Below are 13,424 nucleotides of genomic sequence, written 5' to 3'. Positions count from 1 at the left end.
TGCAATGGAAGCTCTAACTTTTAGAATGAATGATACACCAAACAGCCAAAAACAGGAGTTGAGGAGTATATACACCTATGGGCTGATCCAAGAAGTGTTTGTCAAAGTCCGAGAGTAATGACGGAAGTTGCCTCACTCAAACTAGCTAATGGTTGCAGGAGGTGACCCGAAGCCCACATTTTGAATATTGGAAGAGGCGTGGTTGCAGGAGGTGACCCGAAGCTGACACTTTGAATATTGGGAGAGGCATGGTTGCAGGGGGTGACCCGAAGCTGACTCTTTGAATATTGGAAGAGGCGTGGTTGCAGGAGGTGACCCAAAGCCCACTCTTTGAACATTGGAAGAGGCGTGGTTGCAAGTGGTGACCGTAAGCCCACTCTTTGAATATTGGAAGAGGTGTGGTTGCAGGGGTGATCCAAAGCTCACTCTTTGACTATTGGAAAAGGTGTGGATGCAGGTGGTGACCCGAAGCCCACACTTTGAATATTGGAAGAGGTGTGGTTGCAGGAGGTGACGTGAAGCCCACTCTTTGAATATTGGAAGAGGCGTGGTTGCAGGGGGTGACCCAAAGCTCACTCTTTGAATATTGGAGGAGGCGTGGTTGCGGGAGGTGACCCGAAGCCCACTCTTTGAATATTCGAAGAGGTGTGGTTGCAGGTAGTGATCCAAAGCTCACTCTTTGAATATTGGAAGAGGCGTGGTTGCAGGGGGTGACCCAAAGCTCACTCTTTGAATATTGGAAGAGGCGTGGTTGCAGGGGGTGACCCAAAGCTCACTCTTTGAATATTGGAAGAGGCGTGGTTGTGGGAGGTAACCCGAAGCCCACTCTTTGAATATTAGAAGAGGCATGGTTGCAGGTGGTGGACCCTAAGCCCACTCTTTGAATATTGGAAGAGGTGTGGTTGCAGGGGGTGATCCAAAGCTCACTCTTTGAATATTGCACATGATGTGGTTGCAGGTGGACTTGCACTTTTCACTTTTGTGTATGCTTCACGCAGAAATAGCTGTGAAATAAGGTGCATACCTGTGCATTGTGGCTCTTATGCATTTGCTTGGTACCTAAGTTAATTGAAACTGTTTCTCTTTTGAGCAACCTAGAGGCCTTTGTGTATGGAAGAGCCTAGCTGCAGCATATTGTTTGCATCAAACTGCGACTAGCCACTCCTTTTGCAGGCGAGGAGTGCATAAAGACCTTGTGGCCCAAAATAACACGTCAAATATTTGCACAAATATATCATTAATATTAAAGAGATGTGAGTCTTCTTGCAACTCCTTGCAAACATGAACATTGACTACATAAAAAATACAGGCATGTTGCATAGGGCCATAAGGGGAGCATGCAGGGGTCCACTCAAATGTCCCCTCAATTAGCAAGCTGACAAAGTGGAAAGTTTACCTCATAAAAATCTAAAGCAACCAACCTTCCTTTGAGAAAACAGTACGCAATCATTGGTTTCCCACCACAGTATCAGGCGAACAATCATCATTCATGCCATTCTGATTCATAAGGCGAATGGACTGTCCTTTCATTACTCTTCCTCGTCCTACCTGCTGTGAGTCTCAAATTGCAAATCAAAAAGATATTTTCAACTCGCTATGTGCATTCATTGCCTGCTATTAGAGCATTCTGTGATCGTAAAGCCTGTTATTTTGCAAATTGCAGGCTTTCCGACATCAAGACCATTTAAATACATGAGGCCCAAACTGAAATGCAAAAGAATTTAAGGTCATAGGGATCAAACCAGAGAAGGTGATTTACCCCCACTCACTTCTCAACATTAGATGCAAGGTCCTTGTATGAGTCTGGGTGATATGATCATTACAGAGTATAGTTAGTGGTGTCTGATGAAGGTAAACCTAGAAATATCAAAATCCAAAATTATGCAGTGATCTCCGTGCCATTAAATCCAAAAGTGCAGGCTTGATATGAACCCTCAAAGGACCTATTGCAGATTGTGGACACCCTCAAAGGGTCCCGAGAAATTGATTATATGGCTGTCTTGCCAAACATTTAAATACATCAAGGGCATATCAACAGATACTTTTATCAAGTTGTCTACTCTACACTTAATATTCTGTGTACTTCCCAATTTATATTATTATTATACTCTGGCTAATATATATTTCAAATTGATCGATTATGAATAATTTCTTGTGGACAAGCCAAGATAACTTCTGGTAGAACATCAGCTCCACAGACTGTCATCAAGCACTTTCTTCTTGGGGAGACTTGTTGCTTTCCAACAAGACAAGTCTCCCAATTCAGAGGGAGAGGGCACAAAATGGCTCCCTGGATCACAGTGGTGCTAATTTGACTGTCAGATGGCATGGAGGATGAATGCAACCTTTAGTGAGGCATTCAATGGCTGTGAGCACAGATACCTCTGGAGACCACTCCCGCACATGTTGGTGGTTGTGCCTACAATGAACTAGGAAAGCATTGTAAAATGTACTATTCAGGATGAAATGTAGTTCCTAGGGAAAAGAATGAGTCTGTGAAATAAAGAAAACTAAAGCAGCAATTGAAAAGAAGCATAGTAACAACGGTATAGTAAACCTTATGCATGCATTACATTGTGCACAGAAGATATTTAAAGGAAATGGAAAAAATAGATATACCAATATATTAATTTTGTGCGTTCTACTAAAAAGCACCTACAGTAAGAGGATTCATCTGGATTGAGCTATTTCTTAGAAGTCATCAACTTACTCCCAGAATTGCATGCACCAAAGACTGATCATCACTCTTTATCACCTTCAAATGCATTGTGTTAGACCTGACAGCCTTAGGGTGGTCATCCCCCAACTTTTTGCCTGCCTGCGTCTCTCCACTTTTCTGACACTGTTTTTGCTGGTTTTAGGACTCTGCACACTTTACCGCTGCTAGCTAGTGCTAAAGTGCATATGCTGTCTCCCTTAATCATGGTAACATTAACATTAACCTTTTGCATTTCACCCAGACAACCTCAAACTTAGGATTCTCAGTCACACCTGCACTCCTCTTCATACTGAATGGGGTTTCCTGGGCTGGGAAGGTGGAGGGCCTGACACTTACATTTCAAAGGCTAGTGGCCTGCCCTCACACAATTGACTGCCAATCTCCCTACTGGGACCCTGTCAGACAGGCCTGTACTGAAAGGGGACCTTGTGCACTTCAAAACTGCTCTTTGAAGTCCCCCCCCCACTTCAAAGGCATTTTTGGGTATATAACCTGGGTCTCTGACCCCACCAACTCAGACACTTCTGGACCTGAACCTGCAACCTGTCAAGAGGAACTGCCTTTCTGCCTAAAGGACTCATCTGGACTGCTTTGCTGAGAAGGACTGCTGCCATGCTGTTGCCCTGCTGCCCTGCTGTCCTGCTACCCTCTGACTTTGCTGAGAAGTGCTCTCTAAGGGTTTGGATTGAGCTTGCCTCCTGTTTTCTGAAGTCTCAGGGCCAAAAAGACTTCATCTCTTCAAGGAACTCTTTGTGTGCCGAAAAACGATGCACTGCTTGCCAGAAACGACACACAGCCTGCCTTGCAACAAGAAAATCTCTGCACAGCCGAACCAGTACGACACAGCCCGACTTCCTGAGTGAAGATTCGATGCAGCACCTGCCATGCAACCGGAAATTCAATGCACAGCCCTACGGATCAATGCACAGCCGAACCGGAATGACATAGCCTGACTTCCCGAGTGAAGAATCGATGCAGCGCCTGCCCTGTGACAGAAAATTAAACACATTGCCTTACCGGATCGTTGCAACCCCTGTGACTTAGTCCCGCATGCCCAGGATTTCCACTCATCATCCCTGGGCATCAAAAAGATCCCCGCATCACAGTGAGAAACCATGACTGTGTGCCGGAAATCGATGCAAAGCCCCTTGCAGTGTGGAAAGAAGCAATACATTGTCTGTGCCATGCCGCAAATTCTGACGCACACCCTTCTTTTCCACGCATCTCTGTCTTTGCGGTCTCCGTGCGTGTTATTTTTTACTCAAACCAGGTACTTTTTGCAAACAAGAGACAACTGTTGACTTTTAGGATTTAAGACTCTTTTTATTCATGCAGAAGTGATATCTCAACTTCTGCTTATTGAATCTATCTTGCTTTTACCTTAATTTAACCAGATAAATATCTTACATTTTTCTAAACCTGTGTGGTGACTTTCGTGGTGTTTTCTCTGTGTTACTGTCTGATTTATTGCACAAATACTTTACACATAGCCTATTAAGTTAAGCCTGACTGCTCATTGCAAAGCTACCAAAGGGTGGGGACAGGATAATTTGGATTGTGTGTGACTTACCCTGACTGGGATTGTTGACCCTATTTGGACAAGGGTTATATCTCTGCCAACTAAGGGCCCCATTTTTAACACACTGCAAACCTACTTAGTAACAACTCTTAGAAAATTGATTTGAGAATCCATATCACGCTTGTGCTTCATAAAATCATTATGACATTTTCTGTTATATATTTCCTACCTAGCAGGAGTCCTTCAAAGAAAAGGTATACATTTCATGATTCTTACAATTTCGGCAAAAAGTAACCATCTCACTTCTGATATCTCAAGTGTAAGAGTGTGTGTGTGTGTTTACATGTATATGTGTGCTTCTGTGTGCGTGCATACATGCATGCATGGTTTAGGACTGATGCCTAATCTGAACAAAGTCCCAAGTAGGTACAGCAAAAAGACTTTTGAATTCATCTCTGGTTTGAACATAAACGCCTTGATGCTGTGTGCTGCTGAGTGAGAATTTTTAACTGTCAAACTACTTAATGGAATCCTTCTGTATGTACCACTCCAGGGCCACAATGATATGAAATGCACTTGTCAACTCCAGTACAAAGTAAGGCTTCCAATTACAAATGTTTTTGCATTCACTTATATGGCGCAACACAATGCAACACAAAAGATAACATCAATTTACTCACTATCTTAAAGGTCCAAAGTACTAAATTGTGAACTTGGTCCTGCCACTTATTGAATAGCTGGTAATGAACTGTTAGGTGCCTACATGCAGAAGTGAGTTTCCTTGTGGTAAATGATTATAAATTCATGGGTGATTTGAATACTGTAGTCCTGAAGTTCTTCCTTATATTTTACCATCAGCCATTAAGACATAAAACAGAGGTATTGAACTCCAAGGTTAAAAAGAACAGATCACAAAAGGTATTCATGTATGGGGAAGTGAGTAGTGACTGAATTCAAAGTTAGCATATCTTTTAAATTATAGATTAGCCTATGGTAACATTGCACCAAAAATGATTAACACGCTCTTAATTCCACCTTTCTGCATTGCCTAAAATATAAATGTATTGTATGCATGTATGGGGCACATATCACAACATAAACTTCTTTACACAACCCAGTCTTTACCTACATTTTCAATTTATGTAATACTTTCTGTTATACCTTAGTCTGTTATCCATCAGGCTTTTACAGATAATGTTGTGTTGCAATTTTAGGAAAAAATTGGCTGGAGAAATGACTCTTTGCATCTTCTGGTTTTTGTGACTGATGCTGACTCCCATTTTGGAATGGACAGCAAACTGGCTGGTATTGTTATACCAAATGATGGGCTCTGCCATCTGGACAGCAACAATGAATACTATATGTCTACTGTGTTGGTAAGGCAGATTTCTGTTCTCTTGCTTATCTTTGTCAGTTTTAAACTTTGTAGTGCACCTAAGGAGGGCTGTGAGAACCTACACAACCCAGCAATTATTGTCTTGCTAGAGGTGTATAGTATGCTTCCCTTGGTGGCTCTTTGTAGTCTTGCAACGGATGTAATTTTTTGTTCTTTGTATGTGACACACACCTGATCGCACATGGATAACTTCTTCAGCTCTTACATCAGCTTCAATAACCACTCTGGTTGTATGTCAGATAATCAACCTTAAAAAGATTGTGCTAAAAATATATCATATCAAAATATCCTCAACAAAAATATCATGAGGGTAAGTATGTATAAGCAAGTATAGGTGTATTATCCTTAACTACACAATAGCGTACCTTGAAGATCCATAACATCAAAGTAAATGTATTAGGAGTAACGTATAGTAAATCTATTCTTACCTATTTATACTAAGCTTCACAAAGAGTTTGTTGCTTATATTGTTCCTTCTATATGTCTGTTGAGACGATATTGTCATTTTAGTGTCACATTTGATCACCCCACCACTTTGTAAAAATGCTTGCATAGTGTGGTATTCCAACAAAGTAAGTGAGTGAATCGGTACCCATTTGTGAGAGTTGACGTTTATAATTCAGGGAGGTCATTAAACCCATGCAACAGAGTTTGGCAAATTGCGCTGTTACCAGCACCAAAAACACACTGTATATCAAATCCAAGTAATCTATCAAATGTGTCATATCAACATATAATCTCAGATATTCTGCTCATGCCAAGGCCTGAAAATATAAAGGTTCTTCAGGAATATGAATATATATATATATATATATATATATATATATATATATATATATATATATATATATATATGTTCTACCTATTGTTTTTATAGCTTTCAAGTTGGCCCGGAATAAGTGACACCCAGAACTTGTTACTTATGATGTTTGTAAAAGGTGTTCAGATGTGATGCATCTTTTTTTTTTTTAAATGTATTTTTATTGTTATATCACACAACAAATAAACACAGAAGAAGAATACAAGAGATTATAGTGCGGTACAGGGGATAGTACACTTCACTCCCCTCTTGGCGGCCACATTTACTGTTCCAGAGCCAATGCCCCCGCCCGCTCCCCGGCGCGCACCCACGCAAGAGCTCCCGCACGGGCGCACGCCGGTGCGGAGGGGCAGGGCCCAAGCAAAGCATTAATCAAATCTACCTATTAAAATACAAAAATCTAGAATTGAGGGGATATAAAAGAGGAATGCAGTGAGAGGGGGGACTGGAAGCCCGCCGGGCGCGCGCGGGGAGAGGGGAGGACAGGGAGGGGGGGATATGGGGGTGAGAGTATGGAGGTCCCCCTTCATATTCCAATGTTTCCCCAAGCATTGGCCGTGAAGCTTGGCGTGCTATCTTGGTGCGGGCCTAGGCCCCCTGGGGGATCCTGTCCACAGGCGGGTAGGAGCAAGGGGGGTGAATCCATGATCAGATGTGATGCATCTTAAGCAGTAAACTCCTGCCTTTGTTATTTTTTCATTACCTAATTTCCCAATAATATCCAGCCTGTTTGCCTCTTAGAAAGAACTGGTATGACTTTAACATTTGGAAATAAATATGTAGTGTGTCTAGTCCTCTCTGCAGCCCAACAAAAGTCAAATAAGGGATTACAGTAGCATTGGCATATAAAAGGGCATAGATTACCCAGCCCGCTAAGCTCAGGGGATACATTTTTGAACACTCAAACACTCAATGTAAGTCAAATAGATACAGCAAAGAAATATTGTCTCACCACAAAAAGGGTACTCCCTTCATACCTTCCTCTTGAAAACAATCTTGAATCAAAGCCTTATGCTCTTCCACGGTGTTGACTTCTCTGTTGCTTCCCAACTGGTTTCACCCTTTAAATACTTATATTTGCATATGCGCAGATGTATATGATTGCACTCTTGTCTGAAAGGGTCACCTGCAAACATTAAGAGGCAAAAGGGCTCATCTACTCTTTCGCTACTGGTTGTCTTGTCAGATAATTACATCTTAACAAAACAGGTGTGGTGAGGTGAACATATATGCAATGGAAACTCAAAATAGATAACCAATTAGTAAAATACGAGAAGGCAAATATTGCCAATGACAATGAGTTTCAGTAGTTTTGGACTGGTCTTTGCTTTGACTTTGAGAATTAGAAGTGTCAGTGTCTGTCTAGTAGTAATTCCATTTCAGAGTTGTTTTCATTATCCCGTATTGATCCAATATTACCATAATGGTTCAAGCTCATTTTAGACTGATAAGGAACATAGGCCCTCATTATGACTTTGGCGGTCTTTTTGAAAGACCTGGCACTCTTCCGCCCACCATATTATGAGTACTGCAGGATTTCTGCCACATTTTGGGTGGAAATCCTCCAGTAGTCGTGCTGGTGGGCGGAGGCGCATGGGCCGTTCCACCACCAGCCCTGCTCCACCTGCCATATTACGACCTGTAATACGACCTGGCAGTGTCCTGATGGCGGGGCGCTGCCGGCAGTGGAAGCACCGGTTCCCTGCTGGACGACCTTCTCGCCAGACAAGGTAAGTCAGGCGTCCGACAGGAGAGGTGGTAGGAGGGAGGGGGGTGTTGTGTGTGCGTGTGTGAGTGAGTGTTGTCTGCTTGTGTGAATGTAAGTGCGTATGCTTGTTTGTATGCATGTGTGTATGTGTGTTTGTATGCGTGTGTTTCTGCGTGTGTGTGCATTCGTGTGTGTATGCATGTTTGTATGTGTGGGTGTATGTGTGTGTGTATGGGTGTGTGCATGCATGGTTGAATGCGAGTATCGATGTTGAAGTGAATGCATGTATGAGTGCTGAGGTGAATGCGTGTATGAGTGCAAAGGTTAATGCGTGTATGAGTGCGGAGGTGAATGCATGTATGGATGCGTGAGAATGAATGCAAGTACGGATGCGTGTGAGTGAATGCGAGTATGGATGCGTGTGAGTGAATGCGTGTATATAAGTGTAGGTGAATAAGTGTATGCGGGGTGCGTGTGGGTGCCTGTGTGCGTGTGTGTGTATGCGGGGAGGGGGCGCTGTACCTGAAGGGGGCTGTGCTGGCTGGAGGGGTGGGGGAGTCGTCAGACAGTGACAGGGAAGAAATTCCTGTCACCTGTAGCCTTTTCACCATGGTTTTCGTGGCAGTGCGTTTGCCGCAGAAACCCTGGTGGAAATCCGGCTCAAAATACCGCCAGGGGTCTTCATTGGACCGTGGGTCGGCGATGCTCATCTCCAGCCCTGCGGGTCCAACCGTCCTGAAGGTCTGAGCAGGGATGTACCAACTCACCACACTCGTAATGTGGCGGGAGACTGCCACCATGGCCTTGGCGTTCAGTAGACTGCCAGGGTCATAAGTGCCTTACTGTCCCATTTATTCTCCTGCAGTAATGTAAGAGTAACATGAATGACACATAGGAGTCACTCTGGGTTGCCTCAACATTTACTCCTTTCAAGTTGGAGAGAAGGTGCGTCTTTCAATTAGATCAAAGAGTTTTGGACCTGAATATTGACTCAAAGATTTTGTTTAACCATGACATTTTGGACTAAATATTGTGTCTACAAATATATCATGGGATATAATATCAGTGGTAAGCATTGGATGGCCAATTCACAAAGGCATTACAGAAGCACATTTCAAGTACTCTTACATGCCTTTGTCAAATCACCCAAGTCATTTTTAGTAAAAGTGCAAAGAGTGCACAAATTGTATATGATTATTCCCTCAAATTCCAATCTTAGATGTTTCGGTGTCGATTCACAAAGACCACACAGATCATGTAAGAGTACATAAATAAGTATTTCAGAAGTACTACCTTAAGTATTCAAAACAGTTTTTTTTAATAGGCTGATTTTTTATTTTTTGCAATAATGTCAATGTTTACAAATATTGTTTACTAAAATGTACTGAAATATGGTTGTGTCCAATATGGTTATTTTAAAATTTGTAATGTTTATATTTACATATATATATATGTGTGTGTGTGTGTGTGTATTCATATGTGTGTGTGTGGATATATTTATATATATATTTATATGGTGTATATATGGTATATATCTACATATATTTGCATTTTTTCTGGTTGCTAGTTATTGTGGGGGTTATGATATGTAGTGTTTTGTTTAGAAATATGTAAATATTTTCCTTTATTATAATCATCTAGAATAATGTGTTTTTAAATTGCATATTAAATATGTTTATATTTTTTGAAAAATATGGTTAATTTATTTTGAGTTGCATTTTTCCACATTATGGGTTTTCTTGAGGTTTATCAATGGAGCGGTTGTGTGGTGTGTTTTTTGTGGTGTTCAAATGCAATTGTGATATTTATTGATATAAAGATAAAAATAAAGTACTTTCTTGGTGGTTCATATTTGATAAGCACAGTTTAATTTATAAACTATTTAAACATAATTATGTGTCAAACATTAATGATTCCCCCCTTAATATCACTGTATGCACTTGAAATTACCAGGAGTAGACACTTCCAATTTGAATTTAATTGCCATTTGCACCGGGTGGGTGGTCTTTAATGCTAATTTTACTTTAATAATTTTACATTGTGGTGAATATTTAAAAAAATGTCTTTGTCATTTTAATACAAATAAAACATTTAAAGATGGCATATATTTATTTTGGGTGATCTTTCTAGGCTATTGCCAACGTATGTGGAAATTTATCATGTAAGTGCCAAGATTATTAACAGATTAACACTTTTTGCCCCCCTCTTTTTAACTTACCCAGCCTTAATAGATGTGAATGCATTTGAACATACGAAAAGTAATCTCAATTTACTAAGATGCAAACTTACTAAAACTTTGCACCAGTTTGACATTTAAAAAGTGATACAAACTGGTACAAAATGTAGAACTGAGATTTATTCTCTGCGTAAAACGGGTTTTATGATGGAAAGCAGTCCTAAAATACTGCAAAGTAGAGCTACATGCTATGTGCAACTTTGTGTTACTATGCCTCAAGGGGGCATATCATGGGGAGGGGCTAAATGGGCTTTCCAATGTAACCACCAAGGATTTTTAATGTAAGGCCATAACTAATAATATTTATAGATGGCTTCTGTGCTAACAAAATAACCTCTCTTCGAGGCTAGCATTAAGTTGGAGAAATGTTCTTACTCCTTCAAACTTATTAAACTTTGCATATGTGTTGAACTGCACAGCAGCCGTATAATGTTTGAAAGATTTTATACTATGTCTTACTATAATATTTTGTACTGAAAGTATACCCTTCTCGTACAAACCCTAAGCTACACATGGTGCAGATGTTGGGACTAAGTGCCATGGATTGTGAGTGGCGCTAGATAACATGTTTCTCAACCAGTGCTGGAAATGACAAAAGGACAGGTCCTGTCCTGCTCACTTGTCTTAGTGCAAGGCAGTGAAAGAATTTTGGCATGTTGAACTTAAGCTGTATGTGCTATATGAGTGCCAAAATTGGTGTAGATCTGTCTACAGAGACCAATGTCAAAGGCAAATGAAAAATGTATTATACTATTTCTAGAGTCCACAGCTTCTCCTAGGGGTGTCCCAACGTTGAGAAACAGGAAAACTAGCAGGACCCAGTTCAGCATTCTTGGGCAGAGTCAGGTTTTGACTAGCTTATGAAACTGGTGTTCACTGTTAGTCATGCAAAGATGTAATGGACGATGGTTCCAAGCTCTTGCTACCAAGGAAGAGACTAGGGAATCCCTTCTCTCTGTATATTTAATTTTAACAATAAATTCAAGCAGAGCATATGCATAACGAAGTTCCCAAGAAGGTTGATAATAGATAAATCTGTCAGATAAGTAAAAGGGCCAGAATCATCGAAGGGTCAGTTTTCAAGTACTCAAGTTTTAAACAGTATCCTCGCTGTTTAAACAGAAACAGTTGTGTGTCATCTGCATAAAAGACTATGGGGCAGATTTAAGAAAAGTGGGGCTGTATTCAAGGGAGCACCACATTTCTTGCGCCCCTTAGCACACCCCTATCGCCACCATGTATGTGCCATATTTTAGATCCGGCGCACCATGGCAGTAGTTAGGGAACTAGCTTCAAAATTTTGCTCGCTAGTTTGGCGCCTTGCAGGATTAGCGTAAAAAATGTTGACGGTAACCCTGCAAAACACATTGAGGCCCATTATAAATAATGGTGGGCCTCCTTTAACGACTGCTCTGCGCGGGTGTTAACAATACTGCAAAAATAGAGCAAAGAAATCTTTTAGATTTCTTTGTGTCTTTTTTATGCCCCCTTGCCTACATTATGCCTGGCGCAGGCATAATGTGGCGCAAGGGGTTACAAAGTGGCACAATGCATGTATTGCACCACTTTGTAGACCTGGCATGGCGATTTTGGCCTCCTTGGGCCACATTAGTGTCAAAAAATGATGCTAATGTGGCGCAAGGAGACGTTAGGCCCTCTTAAATCTGAGCCTTTCTTTACTCCAAATGGTCTCACTCAGGGGGCTGAAGGGGACATATAGATGAAAATAAAGTAGGGTGCAAAGATGAGCCCTGAGACACCCCAAGGTAAAGAGCCTAGGTGGCAGATGAATAAGGTACCATCCACACAGCCTGTCCTCTATTTTCGAAAAGAAGCAAAACCACTTGAGCACCAGCAAGACCACTTAAACATTTGCAAGATGCTGTAAAACATTGGGGTTGAAGATTGTGTTAAATACTGCCAATAGATTTAATAGGATCAAGACAGCATGTTTTCCCTGATTTAGTCAATTAGATGGAATCAACCACTTCCAGGAGGGCTATCTCTGTGCTCTGAAAAGGCAGAAATCCGGATTGAGTAGGGTGTATCAATCTAAATTGCTTCGAATACTCTCATAGTTGGGTATTAATCACCTTTGCCAACATTTTAAAAACAGCCGGTAGGAGAGAGATTGGTCTAAAATTGGGGAGCTGTGACCGATCTGCTACAGATGTTTTTCACCACTGGAATTACTTTACCTGTTTCCAGTTTGTTAGAACAATTGCCGTCTGAAGAAAAATATTGAAATGTTGGTTGAAAACAGAGTTAACAACCTTAATTGCTGACTGCCGGAGGAAAGAGATCAGCTGGGGACCTATGTGGAATTTCAAAGATGCTAATTTGTCAGACGCTGATTGCAGCCAAGTGTTCGCCACTTCTACATCCCTCACTATAACGCCACAAAATTCTTCAACAGAGTTGGCGAGCAGATTCTTCAACTCTAGGGGCTTACTTTTGCTCCAGGAATAAAAAGTAGATTATTTACCAGGGGTTCTCTCATCAAGTTGCCCTCATCACACCAAGAGAAAGCAATCAGTGAGTGGTCAGACCATCTAACAGTAATTGGGTCCACCATCAATGGAGTGCTATTAGAGGATATAAGATCAGTAGTGTGCCCCACCTAATGAGTAGGGGAGGAAAGCCTTTAAGAAAAGCTGAGTAATGCCAGCTTCTCTGGTAGTGCGGACGCTCAGGGATCCGTAACATTTTCTAAGTGTAAGTTAGAATCCACTAATAGGTGGAGATCGGAGTACTGAGGGTCAGCTGAGCAAGTGCCTCATCTATTAAGTTGATAAATTCTTTGGCATAACCTAGGGGAAGGTGTACCAGCACCTCCACCAAGGACATCTGGGGAGAAAAAGTAAAAACCAGATCCCAGATCTTCTGCCCCTTTAACATCCAGTAGAGTAAAAGAATACTTGAAGTCTATCCTAAAGGCCATGACAACCCACTCTACTCTTTGATCTGCTTTATATACATGCACACAGGCGGAACTCCCCAAAAATACGAGCTCAAATCCAGTGGCG

General features: G+C 41.4%; 1 protein-coding gene across 4 annotated transcripts in view; it reads left to right on the top strand.

Moving 5' to 3' along the window:
* The window catches only part of ITGB6 (integrin subunit beta 6), a 472,483-nt gene that overhangs the window by 267,622 nt on the left and 191,437 nt on the right, over positions 1-13,424 (top strand). For all 4 annotated transcript variants that reach the window (XM_069224209.1, XM_069224208.1, XM_069224207.1 and 1 more), the window contains one exon: positions 5,453-5,614. In XM_069224209.1, the coding sequence (XP_069080310.1) occupies positions 5,453-5,614 (162 nt within the window). The remainder of the gene's footprint in view (positions 1-5,452; positions 5,615-13,424) is intronic.

The sequence above is a fragment of the Pleurodeles waltl genome, chromosome 3_1, assembly GCF_031143425.1.
Source record: "Pleurodeles waltl isolate 20211129_DDA chromosome 3_1, aPleWal1.hap1.20221129, whole genome shotgun sequence".
In the NCBI taxonomy this organism is placed as follows: Eukaryota; Metazoa; Chordata; class Amphibia; order Caudata; family Salamandridae; genus Pleurodeles; species Pleurodeles waltl.
Note: the sequence above shows the minus strand (reverse complement) of the source record. Positions and strands in the feature narration are given on the sequence as shown.